The 12,965-nt window shown below is 48.5% G+C and overlaps 1 protein-coding gene across 1 annotated transcript; it reads right to left on the bottom strand.

Moving 5' to 3' along the window:
• Window positions 1-221: 221 nt before the first annotated feature.
• Window positions 222-12,830, bottom strand: CNOT9 (CCR4-NOT transcription complex subunit 9). The gene is made up of 8 exons (XM_063161883.1): window positions 12,725-12,830; window positions 7,725-7,904; window positions 7,232-7,347; window positions 5,672-5,781; window positions 4,960-5,069; window positions 4,418-4,516; window positions 2,509-2,600; window positions 222-1,848 (listed from the first exon to the last, which is right to left on the bottom strand). The coding sequence occupies exons 1-8, from the start codon at window positions 12,746-12,748 to the stop codon at window positions 1,680-1,682; spliced, it is 900 nt and encodes a 299-aa protein (XP_063017953.1). The 5' UTR covers window positions 12,749-12,830; the 3' UTR covers window positions 222-1,679.
• Window positions 12,831-12,965: the final 135 nt, after the last annotated feature.

Genomic DNA, 12,965 nt, shown 5'->3' with positions numbered 1-12,965 from the left:
CTGCCTTCCTGCGAAGCAAAACAGGGCAGCATCCCCGGCACACTACCCGTCCAAAGAGATGCGGCGCCACAGGGACAAAGACACCTCGCACTGGGAAAAGGTCGCTCTTCCACGCTCATACCCCCAAAGTGGCACATCCTGCCCTTCCTCCCGTCTGCAACAAATCCCAACGGCGCCGCTTGCCCCCATTCCCCCCGAGAGACCAGACCGGGACCAATCTGTGCTGGATAGGGCTTTATTATTTATTAATCGGAATTTTTAAAAACACAACCAACCAAACAGAAGCATTTTCACACCCTGGCAAGGTCAGGGTGAAAAGGAGGGAAAAGGCAATGGTTATAAAACAGGAACCCGAGGGCAAGGAAGAGGCTGTGCTCTGCCCTTGTTATGCAAGGCTGTGAGAGGAGGGAAGGGAAATGATGGGATTTAAGACACTGTTGGCACACACTGCAGATGATCAGCAAAATGGGCTACTCGAAGAGGGGGGAGAAATTAAGTAGCTGCCCAGGCTTGCCTGCAGCCAAGAGCAGGCTTTGCTGCCGCAGAGCCCGGGAGCTCCTCCACTGCTTCCGAGAGCTCGCTGCGGCTGCATTGGCCCCTCGGCACAGGGGCGGCAGATAAGTGGCTGCTGGTCCAGGTTAATTGCAGTGGGGCCGTGGCGGATGCCAAGGCAGGTTTCAAAGCTGAAATAGATGCACCTGGCTGGCAGAGGGAGCAGGAGGAGGGGGGAAGGGAGGGGACAGGACTGAGAGGCGCCTGGCGGGCAGCAGTGGGAGCAGAAGGCAGCATACCTGGAGCCTGCAGGCAGCAGGAGATCAGTCGGTGGCCTGGCCACCACCTCAAGGCAGGTGCCCTCACACTGAGCTCCATGTGACAAGCCAGCCAGCAGCCTTCCCAGGTCTAGATGAGAGGCCAGCACACATCAGCCTCGGGCCGCTGGTCAGCTGTGGGAGTGAACTATTTACAGCACAGGAGGCACAATCCTGCTGTCTTCTCCTTCCCCAGAGCTCTGTGAAGCAACCTTATGACACATGGGCTCACTGCAAGTAATCCACCCCTCCTCCCGGGGCAAGCACCGCAGTGGCCTGGCTGCAGCCACTCCCTCCACGCCAAAGGAAAGAAAGAGAGAAGCTCACTGTGCCAGATGGATGCAGAGCCAGGAGCAAGGATGTGCTGGCAGGAAAAAAAGCTGTCCCTGGACTACCTGCAGCTGAGTAGCAGTGTAAGGAGGGGATAAAACAACTGGATCAGCTTTTATTCAGTTCACTCATCTAAACAGACATGTAAACAAGAACTGACAAGGAACTGGAAGGACGTGGTGCACATACCTGCTGTTGTGCACCACTTGGGCAGAGGCTGAGTTTGCTGGAAAAGTGGACATCTGCACTACCCCCTGCCTGGAGGTGGGGGAAGAGATGCCACCCAAGCCTCCCGGAGAGACTGGGATCTACACAGATTGTTTTTATTGATTTTTTTGAAGCTGTAGTATCAGCGTTTGCTGGTGTTGGGATCCCCGGAGGCTTGCTGCACTGCTACAGAGCAGCCCTTTGGCTGGGTGGGATGGTCCGACAGGCCAGCAGCCAGCTGGCGTGCCCAGTTTGTTGCAGAAGAGGTCACCTGTTCCTGGTTCTTTGTAAACCTGAGCTGTTTCTTCCCCAGTGCCCCACCTCCCCCAGCAGTCATTGCGGAGGAAGAGGGATGCCCCGTGGGTCAGTGACTTGACCCTCCTGCAGGTTCTTGACGAGCTGAGCCAGCCAGCGCTTTGTGGTGGTGTCATCCTTCAGGACCTGGGCAAAGGTGGTGTCCTTCAGCTGGTCAGGAAGGCACTGCCTGAGAGCTTCACGTGCCCTACATCAAGAGACAAGAAACGGGGCCCAACAAATAAACTCACAGGGGCAAGAGGGGAGCAAACCCCACTGGGGACACAGCATTCCCTTGCCTGGAGGTCTCCCTGCTACAGCCAGCCAAGGAAAGCACTGAGCAGCAGCACTGCAGCAGATGGCATTCAGCCAGCCAGCACAGCTCCCACCCCTGACACTAAACCCCGCCAAGCAGCCCCTGCACTCCCACATCCAGCAGCAAAGTGATGCAATGCTAGGAGACACTGAGGCAACAAATACACTCCCAGAAGCTTTGGGCAGGGCTACTGGTCAGCAGGAGAACAGTTTGTATTCTCTCAACTGAATTTCATCTACTGCTAACAGCCTGTCTTGATGTGGAAGAGGCAGAGCATAGTGTACCTTCCACCTCAGGCCCTCCTTTGTATCTTGTTCAAGCTACATGAGCTCAGGCAGTAGTAACCTGCACAGCTGGAATTTACACAATCCCCCAACAGTCACTGTTGCTCCCATGCACCATAAAAGCTGCTGTGACTAGCAAGAAAAAAATCAAAGCAAAACCCCACCCATCTTCCATACTAAGCTGACAGGTGGGGCACTGTGGAGAACTGAAGAGCTGTGCTTCCAAGGGCACGGGAGAAGCCCTTGCCCAAACTCCTAAAATGTTTACCTGGGGTTATCGGAAAGGCGAAGGTAGCAGCGGACGACGTGTTTCAGCAGCCGTGCCGATGGCTCCTTGGAGAGCTGCAGGACCATTTTACCCTGTTTGACAGAGGCCAGTGCCACCAGTTAAAGTCTTTAAAAGAATAGCTCCACAATCAACAGAGACGAGGAAAAATCATTAGATCACTTAGTCTGGCTTCCTGAGCAGCACAGCCCATTACCTTTTATCTAGATACCCCTGCAGGGAGCCTGGTGCTGCTTGCCAAGATGCCTTTGAGAATAGCAGTTTGCCATGACTTGGAAAGGGTTCTACCAGCACCTCGAGGAAAGCTCACCTCATTTCTGTTTAATTTTTACTTTCTAGGACTACTTAGCAACTCTTTGGGATATTAAAGAGACCCTGGGGTTTCCCCCTCATTGAAGACAGACACATTCCAAACAGTTGGATAAGCTGAGGCTGAGTGACACCATGAGGTGTGATCCCAAGCTCTGCAACATCCCCTGTTCTCACACGCATTCCCTTCATTTCAACATCCTGTTAAGACAACAGCAATACCCTGGAAAGCCAGGCCATAGGACTGGGCTCACCCACACTTGTAGTAAGGTCCTTATCTGGTCTTAGCCTGCATCCAAGCAGTGTATTTTTTCTTTCTGCTACATTCCTCATGAAGCTGTTCCAGGGAAGCAAGGCATAGATAGATCTTCCCAGCCCAGTCCATTTCCCACACTAAGTAGGACTTTGCACGTGGCTGCACTTCTGAACATGCTCAGCTGAGCAAACAGTGCGGATGCCTTCACACACCTCCTCTGAGGAATTTAACAGACTACAGGCTTGTATTTAGGAGTCAATCACATCTGCCTAACAAGTTGGTTTTTTCCTGTAAACTACATTTTCCCCATTAGCCAAATTCGCCTGCATTTGGATATCCTGGCCATCAGCAATTAGCAGGTCCCTCCTCATCTGCCCTTTTGCAAGCTTCCTGTTCTTAGTGATTCCCAAGGATTACCAATTATTTCTTCAAAATAAATAACCACAAGCTCCTGAGAGAGCTCCTGGATGGAAAATACTAACTTGCTCTTTTAAAAGCATATAATACTTGTGTGACATCTTACTCTGTTATCAGCAGACATGGAAGCATCATCACCCTCATTAGATAGGAGTACACTATCCTGATTTTTGAAATAGACAATGAAAAAGTCTGCTACATTTTCATCTTTCTCTCTTGCACTATGGAATATTGACCTTGCCCGTGGCTTCACCTAATGGTGGGACTACACAGGCTAACACAGCTTTACACACCCACATCCTTCTGTGTTCAAGGAAGAATTCATGTTTGAAACCCCTTGGCCAAAGACAGTGTGGCTGCAAAAAGTTTCCATGGGTTCAAGGGGTGGATAGGACAAACACTGGGGGTTACTACATAGAAACCCCACAAGTGGCCCCAGAAATCCAAAGCTGGAAGTAGCTGGTAGCTATGAAGTTACGAAGACAAGTAGGATAGATACTTGCCCTGCTCTTTCAACATGGTGTGAGAGACAGGGATGGGAGACAGATCCATGATCCGAACTGTGTGATGATTCTTACATAAAAAAATCAATTCACATCCTACCTACAAATGGAAACACCCACAACTCTGGAAAATCTTTTTCTTCTCTGAAGAGGTTTACCTGTTTTTGTCTTGGGGACTTAGTATATCACAACTAAGATGTGTTCTCTTGACACGCAAACCAGAAGTATACCAAGGAAACATGGAAGCAGAGCTACAGTGCCACAAGCAATTAGCCCAAGAAAGGTTTGCCTCCCTCATCCTGTGCTCCAGCCAGACAGCAGTAAAGTAGTTGCTGAAGAGGCTTGCTGCTGTAGCATAATTTTTTTCTTTTTTAAACATAAACACTTTAAAAACAAATAATCTTACCAGTATCATGGCAACGTGGGAAAACCGCTCATAAGTCTGACAGATATATGCCAGCCCTGTGTCATCCAGAAGGATTTTCTGAAGAATAAATGTAGCAACCTAGAATGGGGAGAAAGCAGGAAACAAAGCATATGAACAACTTATCTACCCTGAAAAGGGACACCTTTGTGTGGTGCTCTTTTCAAGTCAGCCCCAGAATTGAAAAGTCTTCCAGCAGGCAACAAGTGCTTTACTCAGTGAAAGTTAGAAGCCAAAATGAAATGCAGGGCAATACACAATCTCTGGCATCTCTGGCTAAAGGAAAGAGATGAACACAAAGCACAGTGTACAAGATGACTGGATTCAGGTTGCATACGAGGCCAGCTACTGCCAGGCCATTCAGGCAGCCTCAGGTCTTGGTAAGTTTGGTTTTTGAGGAGGTAAAAACTCCACCCAGACTTGTCCCAGCATTTCCAGGAGCAGAGAAGCTCTGCAGGGCACTGGCTGCCTGGTCAGTAGGAGATGAACAACAAAGTATCTTTATGGAAACAAAAAAATGGTACCGTTTTGGAGAGCTCACTGCCAGACTCCATAATACGTAAGCACAGGGGGATAATTTCTGTTGTCAATAAGAAATTTATCACTTCTTGCTCATCCGTTTTCACCAAGGCCCCTTGAAGTAAAAACAAAATCCAAAATCAGTAAATGATTAACTGTTTCAAAAAATCACACCTTTCAAGGAGGGCCTGTGTTCTGCCCTTCCCAGAAACCATTCAGTCTGAATGCCAGGCAGAGAACTGTCATCCTAGACTTAATCCATTTTAAGACATTTTAAGATTCTTTATGCATTGAGAGAAAAAATATTTGGGCAAAAAGAAGAAAGTAAAAAAAAACCAGGGTAAGAGGAAGACAGGGAAAATACACCCAAGTCAATGACAGAAACCCAGAGAAAGCCCAGCCTGCACCAACCCATCCCAGTGCCTAACTGGGAGGGCTGAGGGTGAAGGTCCCACAAGTCTGCAGGTACTTGTACTCAAAGAAACGTATTTTTGGCAATGTGTTTAGACTTTGGTGGTTTTTTTATAAGTGAAAAGAAAGAGGAGTCTGCCTTCACAACAGAAAAGGAGCAGCTCCTTCTCTTACTGCTACAGGAGACTTGTAAAATCCCAATCACAAGAGACCTCTGACTTTGGCCATGCAGGTCTCTATGCCCAGAGCATGAGGAGCTCTAACTCAGTAGGAGATCAGCGCTCCAGTGTCTGCCTGGCTGCTCACCAATGACTCCGAGGCTTGTGAGCCGCAGGTACTCAAACGGACGGGTCTTGCTGACCGTGTGCAGGAAGGGGTACAGGAAGAGAGGAATATGAGCTGCCAGAAAAGCTGATCTGCAGGAAAGACAGAACACACCATGTGAACAACAAGGGAAACAACGTGAGCACACAATCTGGCATTACCACACACAGCCTCAGACTATTCCTGGTGGACCCCATTGCTACTGCTCCTCAAAAGTGGGTAACACTTAATTCTCCGATGGGATGGCACGAAGCAAATCCTGCACTGGGCACAGCACAAAACCTAACACCTGATCCGTCCATTACCTGCATTCCTGCCTCAGCTGACCAGGAACTGAGAACACCCTTGTTGTTTTTATTACCTCCTCCTGCCACCCAGACCCTCTGTTTTGTACATTCACTGCTGCATTTCACCCTGCAGGCTCCCAACGGCAAGGTTTGTCAGCCACAATGCCTGTGAAAAGTACCTCTCAGAAACACAGACTGGCTGAGCTTTAGACATCACCAGGGTTTAAATGTGCATCAACAGCTTTCCCCAAGAGTCCTCACACTGCCATCTGGCAGTAGTGAAAAATAAAAATTGCAGGTACAATGCTGGAGACTGCTCTGTTAACAGATGGAAGCTCTCTTGCACAATCATACAAAATACTTGTTCCATTTTCACTTTTCAAACTTTACATGTAAAGGTGAGTAGTGTAAAACTACCCTATTTCTCTGGTTATCATCTCATGGAGGGGTTGCTGTTTAACACTGCTTTGCAGCAGCTCAAAACCAACTTCAGCTATGCTGCTGCTCAGCAGTAACAGAAGCATGAGATTGTGGATCTCTGGGTAGTTTCCTCCTGAGTTCTAGCTACTGAATTTGGCTGAACCAACATCATAGTTTTCCCTACTGACATGGACTGGGCACAGACTGAGAAAGCATGAAGTCAGACACTGGCTGAGGACTCCAAAAACGGCTCTGCTATTGCACCCTTGCCTCAGGAAGACAGTCCTGTTCATTCCACCCTTTCAACAGCTGGTCTAAAAAACTGTAAGCTGAAATTTAGGGAGTTCTTTTTTGACTTTACGGAATATTCTGAGTTGGAAGAAAACCACAAGGATCATGGAGTCCAGCTCTTAAGTGAAGCGCCCATATGGGGATAGAACCTACAACCTTGGCATTATTGACACTGTGCTCTAACCAAGCTCCTTGCCTAAATAATTTTAAGCTCAAGAATCCTTGCACACAGCACTCAACACAAAGGTATCCTTAGCTCTGGCTGACCTCCCAGAAGCTCCCACAACCCAATGTTCTGAGAATTTACAAGATCTCAGGATGATCCAGGGAATGCAATGCATTTAGGACCATAAAGCTGTCACTGTGATAATCCATGCAAACAAGTAAAAGCAGCAGGCAGCTGCCTATCTATCAGCTCTGTTGTCTGTTTCACTTCTCTCACATAAAAAAAAGAAAGGAGCTCAAGTGCTTCTAAAGTCAAACACTTGGGCTGAGGTGTCAATATCAACACCTCAGAAAACCCACATAATTTGGAAACCCTTACCTTGTTTCAGGGTGTGATGCAACACACTGTAGTAGAGCTAAAGCATTGCAGACTCTGTTGGACTGATGGGCTGTCAAAGTCGGAGGGTTGATTGATGGATAAATATTTACAATTTCCTAAAAATTAACAGAGAGTGGAAAGTTAAAGGAGAAAAATATCAGTAAGCTACACCAAAGCACTTGCCTGGCAAGGAAGCGCAGTGACAGCAGATAAGAGTCTGCTTTCACCAAGTTATTTTCAAGTTACATGGCAGCCACCATGCTGCCCAGGCAAGAGCAGAGCTGAGTCAGAGGCAATTTGACATGGAGTCACAGGAGTGCATTCAAACCTCCCTCTGCTCCCCCCAGCACACGATCCAACAAAGATCATACTCCCAAGCAATGGCAATAAGGGATCCCACCAGTTCCTCCCCAGATCCACCTGATGGATGCACAAGCCCTGCAACATGCTGATGCTGCAGCACAGAATAAAAGCCACAGACTGCATGACACACCTGAAGGAGTGCAGCGATGGTGCCAAACGAGTGCCACAGCATTGGGGCCAGGTCAGGCACGGACTCGCGCTTCTTGCTCAGCTCCAGCAGTGCATTCTCCCGTGTCTCAGGGCTGGACAGCTCATTGATCCATTGGTAGATCTTCTCACGGTCAACCTGAGCCAGTGCTGTTGGCACAGGCTGGGAGGAAACAGGAAAGCTTCAGCCCAAACATTTTATCCAGTTCTCACCCAAACCGCTGCCACAATCTGACAGAAATGGAAACTCCTGACTGAGATGGCGGGATCTACAGCTCTATTAAGATGTTCTGGACATGGATCCATCCCTTCCTTAGATAAGTGTTAGTATTTCACCTGTTTGAAATTCTAAGGCTTTATTTCCTGGCCTGACAGTCTCTCTTAATCCCCTTGTGAAGCAGTACCTTTGTAACTTCATTCAGCATGAGAGCCAAGCTGCTCTCATGTGCGCCAGCAGAGCTCCTGGGGAGCAACACACACTTCAACCAGCTATCATGGGCTCCACCTGCATTTAGCATGCATTTCTTTCATGCTTCAAGTGCAAGATTCACAGATTCAGAGTAAGGCAGAGGTTACCTTCTTCTCTCCACAAACACCCATGACATTGGAAGCTGCCAATGAGATTCACCCAATGCACATGAGAAAAATATTCACACGAACAGCAGAAAAATTTTCACTACTTCACCATCAGCATGACATCAGCCACAGCCAGTAAGAGCTGCTGTTACCAATGGCTTGTATTGATACCAGCTCCATTGTTCACATGCACGGAGCTAAAAGGGAATTTTTCAAGAATGACTTTGTGCAAGATCTCAGGATGATTTGATTCTGTACAAAATAAGCCCAGAGAAGAGTAGATCTGTATTCCTGGCCAAGACACACTTTCTACTACTCGGGAAATCCAAATTTTGCTTCTGCCTCTCTTGAAACATCAGGGAAAGAACAGTATCAAGATCAACAAGTTCTCAATACAAAAAAAATGAGGAATAAAAGGGAAAAGGACTATATCATAATTTCTGTGGAGAAGGCAAGGCACAAGTCTTTCACTGAAACTATGTCTCCTGCCTTTGCTGGCACAGGCAGCACTTGGTGCAAACAAATGCTCTGCAGGTTTCCTAAGGGGATAGTTTGGTGACTCAGAAACAAAATTTTGAAGGAGACAAAAACCATCAATAAGCCTTCCAAAAGCCAGGTCAGAACCTTTTCAAACAGTGCTGCAGTGGTTATTACTGAAGCCAAGCACAGCCCTGTTGGCACCTGCTGCTCCTGAGCCAGCCCAACCAGCTCTGCATCTCGCTGTGCAGTGATCCCAGCTGGGAACAGGACTGTATTTCTTTATTTTGTAACCCCAGCTGAAACTCTTCACATGCTCCCCACAACAGATGCAAGCAGGGCCCATACCACACTGACAGCAATGCTGTCACCAAGCTGCTCACCACTGAAACACACAGAATACAGGAACTGAAAGTGGCTGCAGCCAAACCTGAAGCCACACGGCAGAGGCAGTCCCAGAAGGCATGCAGGAGGGATGGAGAGAGACTTCTCAACCTTTGCCAGACACCAACAGCTTTCTTTCTCTGTGTCTGCAAAGGTTTCCCTCCTCTGTTTATCCCCATTTTATTTCCATAGTAACATCCAAAGAGATTATTCCCCAGCTGTGGGATTTCTCTCTCCTCCAGCCAGCTCTGTTGTATTATTTAACTTAAATGTTCATACGTAAGCCAATGTGGTGTTATCACTCCCTGTACTCTTGGGCTCAAATACTTTTTTAGCTGTTCATATTTCCTCCTGTCCTCTTTTTTCTCACTGTCATGGTTTAGTGATGGCAATCTCCCATTTAGTGTTCCCACTGAAACCACTCCAGACCACTCGCCACTCCCTCCTTCCCCTCCCAGTCCCCCTACTCCAAGTTGGAAAGGGGAATTGGAGGCACAAAAGGGAAACATCACAGGCTGAGATAGCAACAATTTACTGGGAACAGCAATGAGATAAGAAATCTAACTAATATTAGTGACTAATATTAGGGTACAAGAAAAGTTATTGCTCACCCCACAGAATCCCCCTACAATACCCAACTGCTTCCTGGGCCACACTGGCCCAAACTCAAATCAAGTACTTCCTCCCTCTCTGAAAAATGATGTGAGGTGGTACAGAATAATCTCTGGTGCCTGGCTATGCAAAAATTAACTCTGTTCTGGCCAGAACCAGGACAGTCACCTACTAAATTTGTAATTATTTCCCTCAAAACCTCAAACTAAATTAGTGATCCTGCCAAGTTTCTTGTGCCCCTACAACTGAGGGTGCAATTGCAACGCTAGCTTCTACACTGAAGCTCAAAAAGAGAGGGAGAATGAACAGAGCTCATTTGTTTTTATGTGGGATGGTGGGTTGACAAGCAGTGTAGCAATAATGTTGTTATAATTGTGTTATCTAAAGCTTCCATCTATTTTTCTAGACTCACTGGAAGTTTCAGTTCCTGTAAGCTTAAATACATCGACCCCTTAAAAGCACAATCATGTGCCTGTGATCCCTAGAGAACACTAAGTAGATTTTCCACACAATTAGGTTTATGATGTCCAATATCTGCCTTAGCCAGAACAAACTGCTTTTCATAGGCTCTACAGTTGCTCCTTTTGTTTTAGTTTATATGAAAAGACATACTTTTTTTCCTAATTCCCTATTTCATTATCGTTTCTTCTTCTCCCTCTAAGACCCAAAATTCTGGGGAACCCTGAGGGCCACACAAATCCTGCAAGCCCCAGGACAGAACCCCACCAGGCAGACTTTCCTTTGCACACAGGGAAAGCAACACTTTTCAACGGTATTAGGCCAGGAAAATCCTGTAACACCTTTTCTCCTTCTTGGAGAAAAGACATCTCTAACACACAACAAATTGATTTAGGCAAAAGGCTTTCTCTTCCTGATTGAGCAGTTGCTGCTAGGCACACTGGCAGAAGTCCTGGTCAGCCAAAGCCAGACATTGACTAGCTGGACAACATGTGCTTTTTGAACTATTTTGATAGCCCATTGGTTCAGAAACACCAAAAATGAGCTTTGAACTTCCACAGCAGCGATGCAGCTGATTGTAGCAGGGCTTTCAATGCCTAGAGCCAATCACAGGTACATTAATGGTTTCAGTGTGTCCTCAGCACTCTGTGATGCCTTCAGGGCAGACACTGAAGTGTCAGCTCTGCCACCAACATCACTGCATGAAGATCACTGCTCTAGCTCACCAGAGCTTTATCCCAGCAGGGCTCACAACACCCAAAGGGATTCTGAGCCAATTCCTGACCTTACTAAGAGGTGACTTTATTTACCACAGGTCCTGAGCACATCTCCAGAGCCAAACACCCTTCCCCCTGTCACCTCCAGCTTAAGCTCACTGACTGTGGTAGGAAACATTTCAATACAGAACTACCAGATAGCATGAACTATACATAAATTAAAGATACTTTTAAGTGAATCCTAAAATAAAGTTGATCTCTATTCTGAAATAAATTTTTTGGTTAAAATTGTCTTTAAAAAGGAGAAGTAACTAGAACATAGAGGATTAATGGGAGATACACATAATGGGAGTCCTTCATGCATTTCAAGAAACATTTAGGAATTACAGTGCTATAAAAATGTAAATGCTGATAAAGAGAGTTTACCTGATCTGGCACACCCTTCCATGCTCCGGAGAACAGTACTTCAAATCAGAAGTATTTTACAGCACTCCAAGAACCAGTTAAAGTCACAAGCATTTTAACAAAGAGGAGACACTTAAAAAGTGCTCTAACTCCTTTTCATCAAAACCTTACTTACTCATTAGCTCGGCAGTCCAACCAGACCCTTGATCTAAGTTCACCTGAAACAGCCCTAACTGCTGCTTGTGCAACACACATCCCACACTCAGTACACACGAGACTCAATCAGCTCTAGGCAGTCTTACACATGCCATGAACGAGCATTTGGAGGAGAGAAAACCAAAACACAAACCCAGTCACATGGCAGATACACAGCAATAACCACATCCTTCAAACTCAGCTTCCATTTCTGAACCCACCCAGGCCAGGGCACCGTTCCACTGCTGCCAGCCTGAACCCCAGGCACCAAATCCAACCCTGGCAGCTTCCTGAGGGGAATGAGGGCAAGCACCAGCCATGGCCGGTCCTGCACCGCAGTGGGGCAAAAGGGAAGCAGGAACAGGCAGCCCCTGCTGCCCGAGGGGCTCTTCACTGCGCTGTCAAGGCCAGCAGTACAACAGCTCCCAGAGGGCAGAGGTGGCTGGGCACACAGGAGGTGTCACAGATAAGTGTTTTAAGGTCACTTAAAGAAGATCCACTCTGAACCTTTTGCCTCAGCAGGAAGGTATTTCTTATCCCTTCTTATCCAACCCTTTCCTATCCTTATCCTTTTCCTCCCTGCTCTTCCCCCTCCATACACTCTGTGGATAATTTTTTGCATTTAGTTTGGTTGTAGATTAATTAATTCTAGACTTTTGTTTGCTTTTCCTCTACGCGCTTTTGAAAAAATTGAGCAAACCTTATCAACAAAATTTGTCATGCTTCTGCTTGCGTATTAAACCTACTTTTGCCGATAGCTTTTCTAGCGCTTCATGCAGGCGCAGGGAGGGAGCAGGGCAGGCGGGGGGAAGGAGGGATAGAGGGAGCAGGGCAGGCGGGGGGAAGGAGGGGAAGCCCTGCGTGAGGCAGCCGAGGCAGAGCCGGCTGGCCCCGCAGGGAAACCCTCCAGGCCCCGGACGGGCCCGCCGCAGCAGAGCCCGCACCGCCGGCACGGAGCGGCCGGAGTGCGGCAGCGGCCAAACGAACCCCGCCGGTGATGCCGCGGGACGGAGCTCACCGGGCTCCGCCACCCCGCGGCCTCAACTTCCCCTCGCAACCACAAGCGGCCGCACTCCCGCTCCCCGCACGCCCGCGCAACGGGGCCCATTCCCAGCTCCGTCCCGTCGGCGCCCAGCGGGGCGCGGAGCCTGGTGCTCACCGCGGCCGTGGCCAGGCTGTGCATGGTCGGAGGGTGGGAGCGGAGCCGCCGCCTCAGGCCGCCGTCACCGCCATGGGCTCGGCGCTCGCCGCCGCGACCTCTCACCCGCGCGCGGGGCACGCCGGGACGGGGCCGGGCGGGGCCGCTGCGGCGCCAGCGCCTGCGCGTGGAGCGGGCGCGCGCGGGGCGCGCCGGGAAGGCGCTGCCGCGCTGACGTGAGCGGGCGCGCGTTGCGCGCCGT

The sequence above is a fragment of the Melospiza melodia genome, chromosome 8 (assembly GCF_035770615.1).
Source record: "Melospiza melodia melodia isolate bMelMel2 chromosome 8, bMelMel2.pri, whole genome shotgun sequence".
Taxonomy (NCBI): Eukaryota; Metazoa; Chordata; class Aves; order Passeriformes; family Passerellidae; genus Melospiza; species Melospiza melodia.
This window is presented reverse-complemented; position numbering and strand designations above follow the sequence as displayed.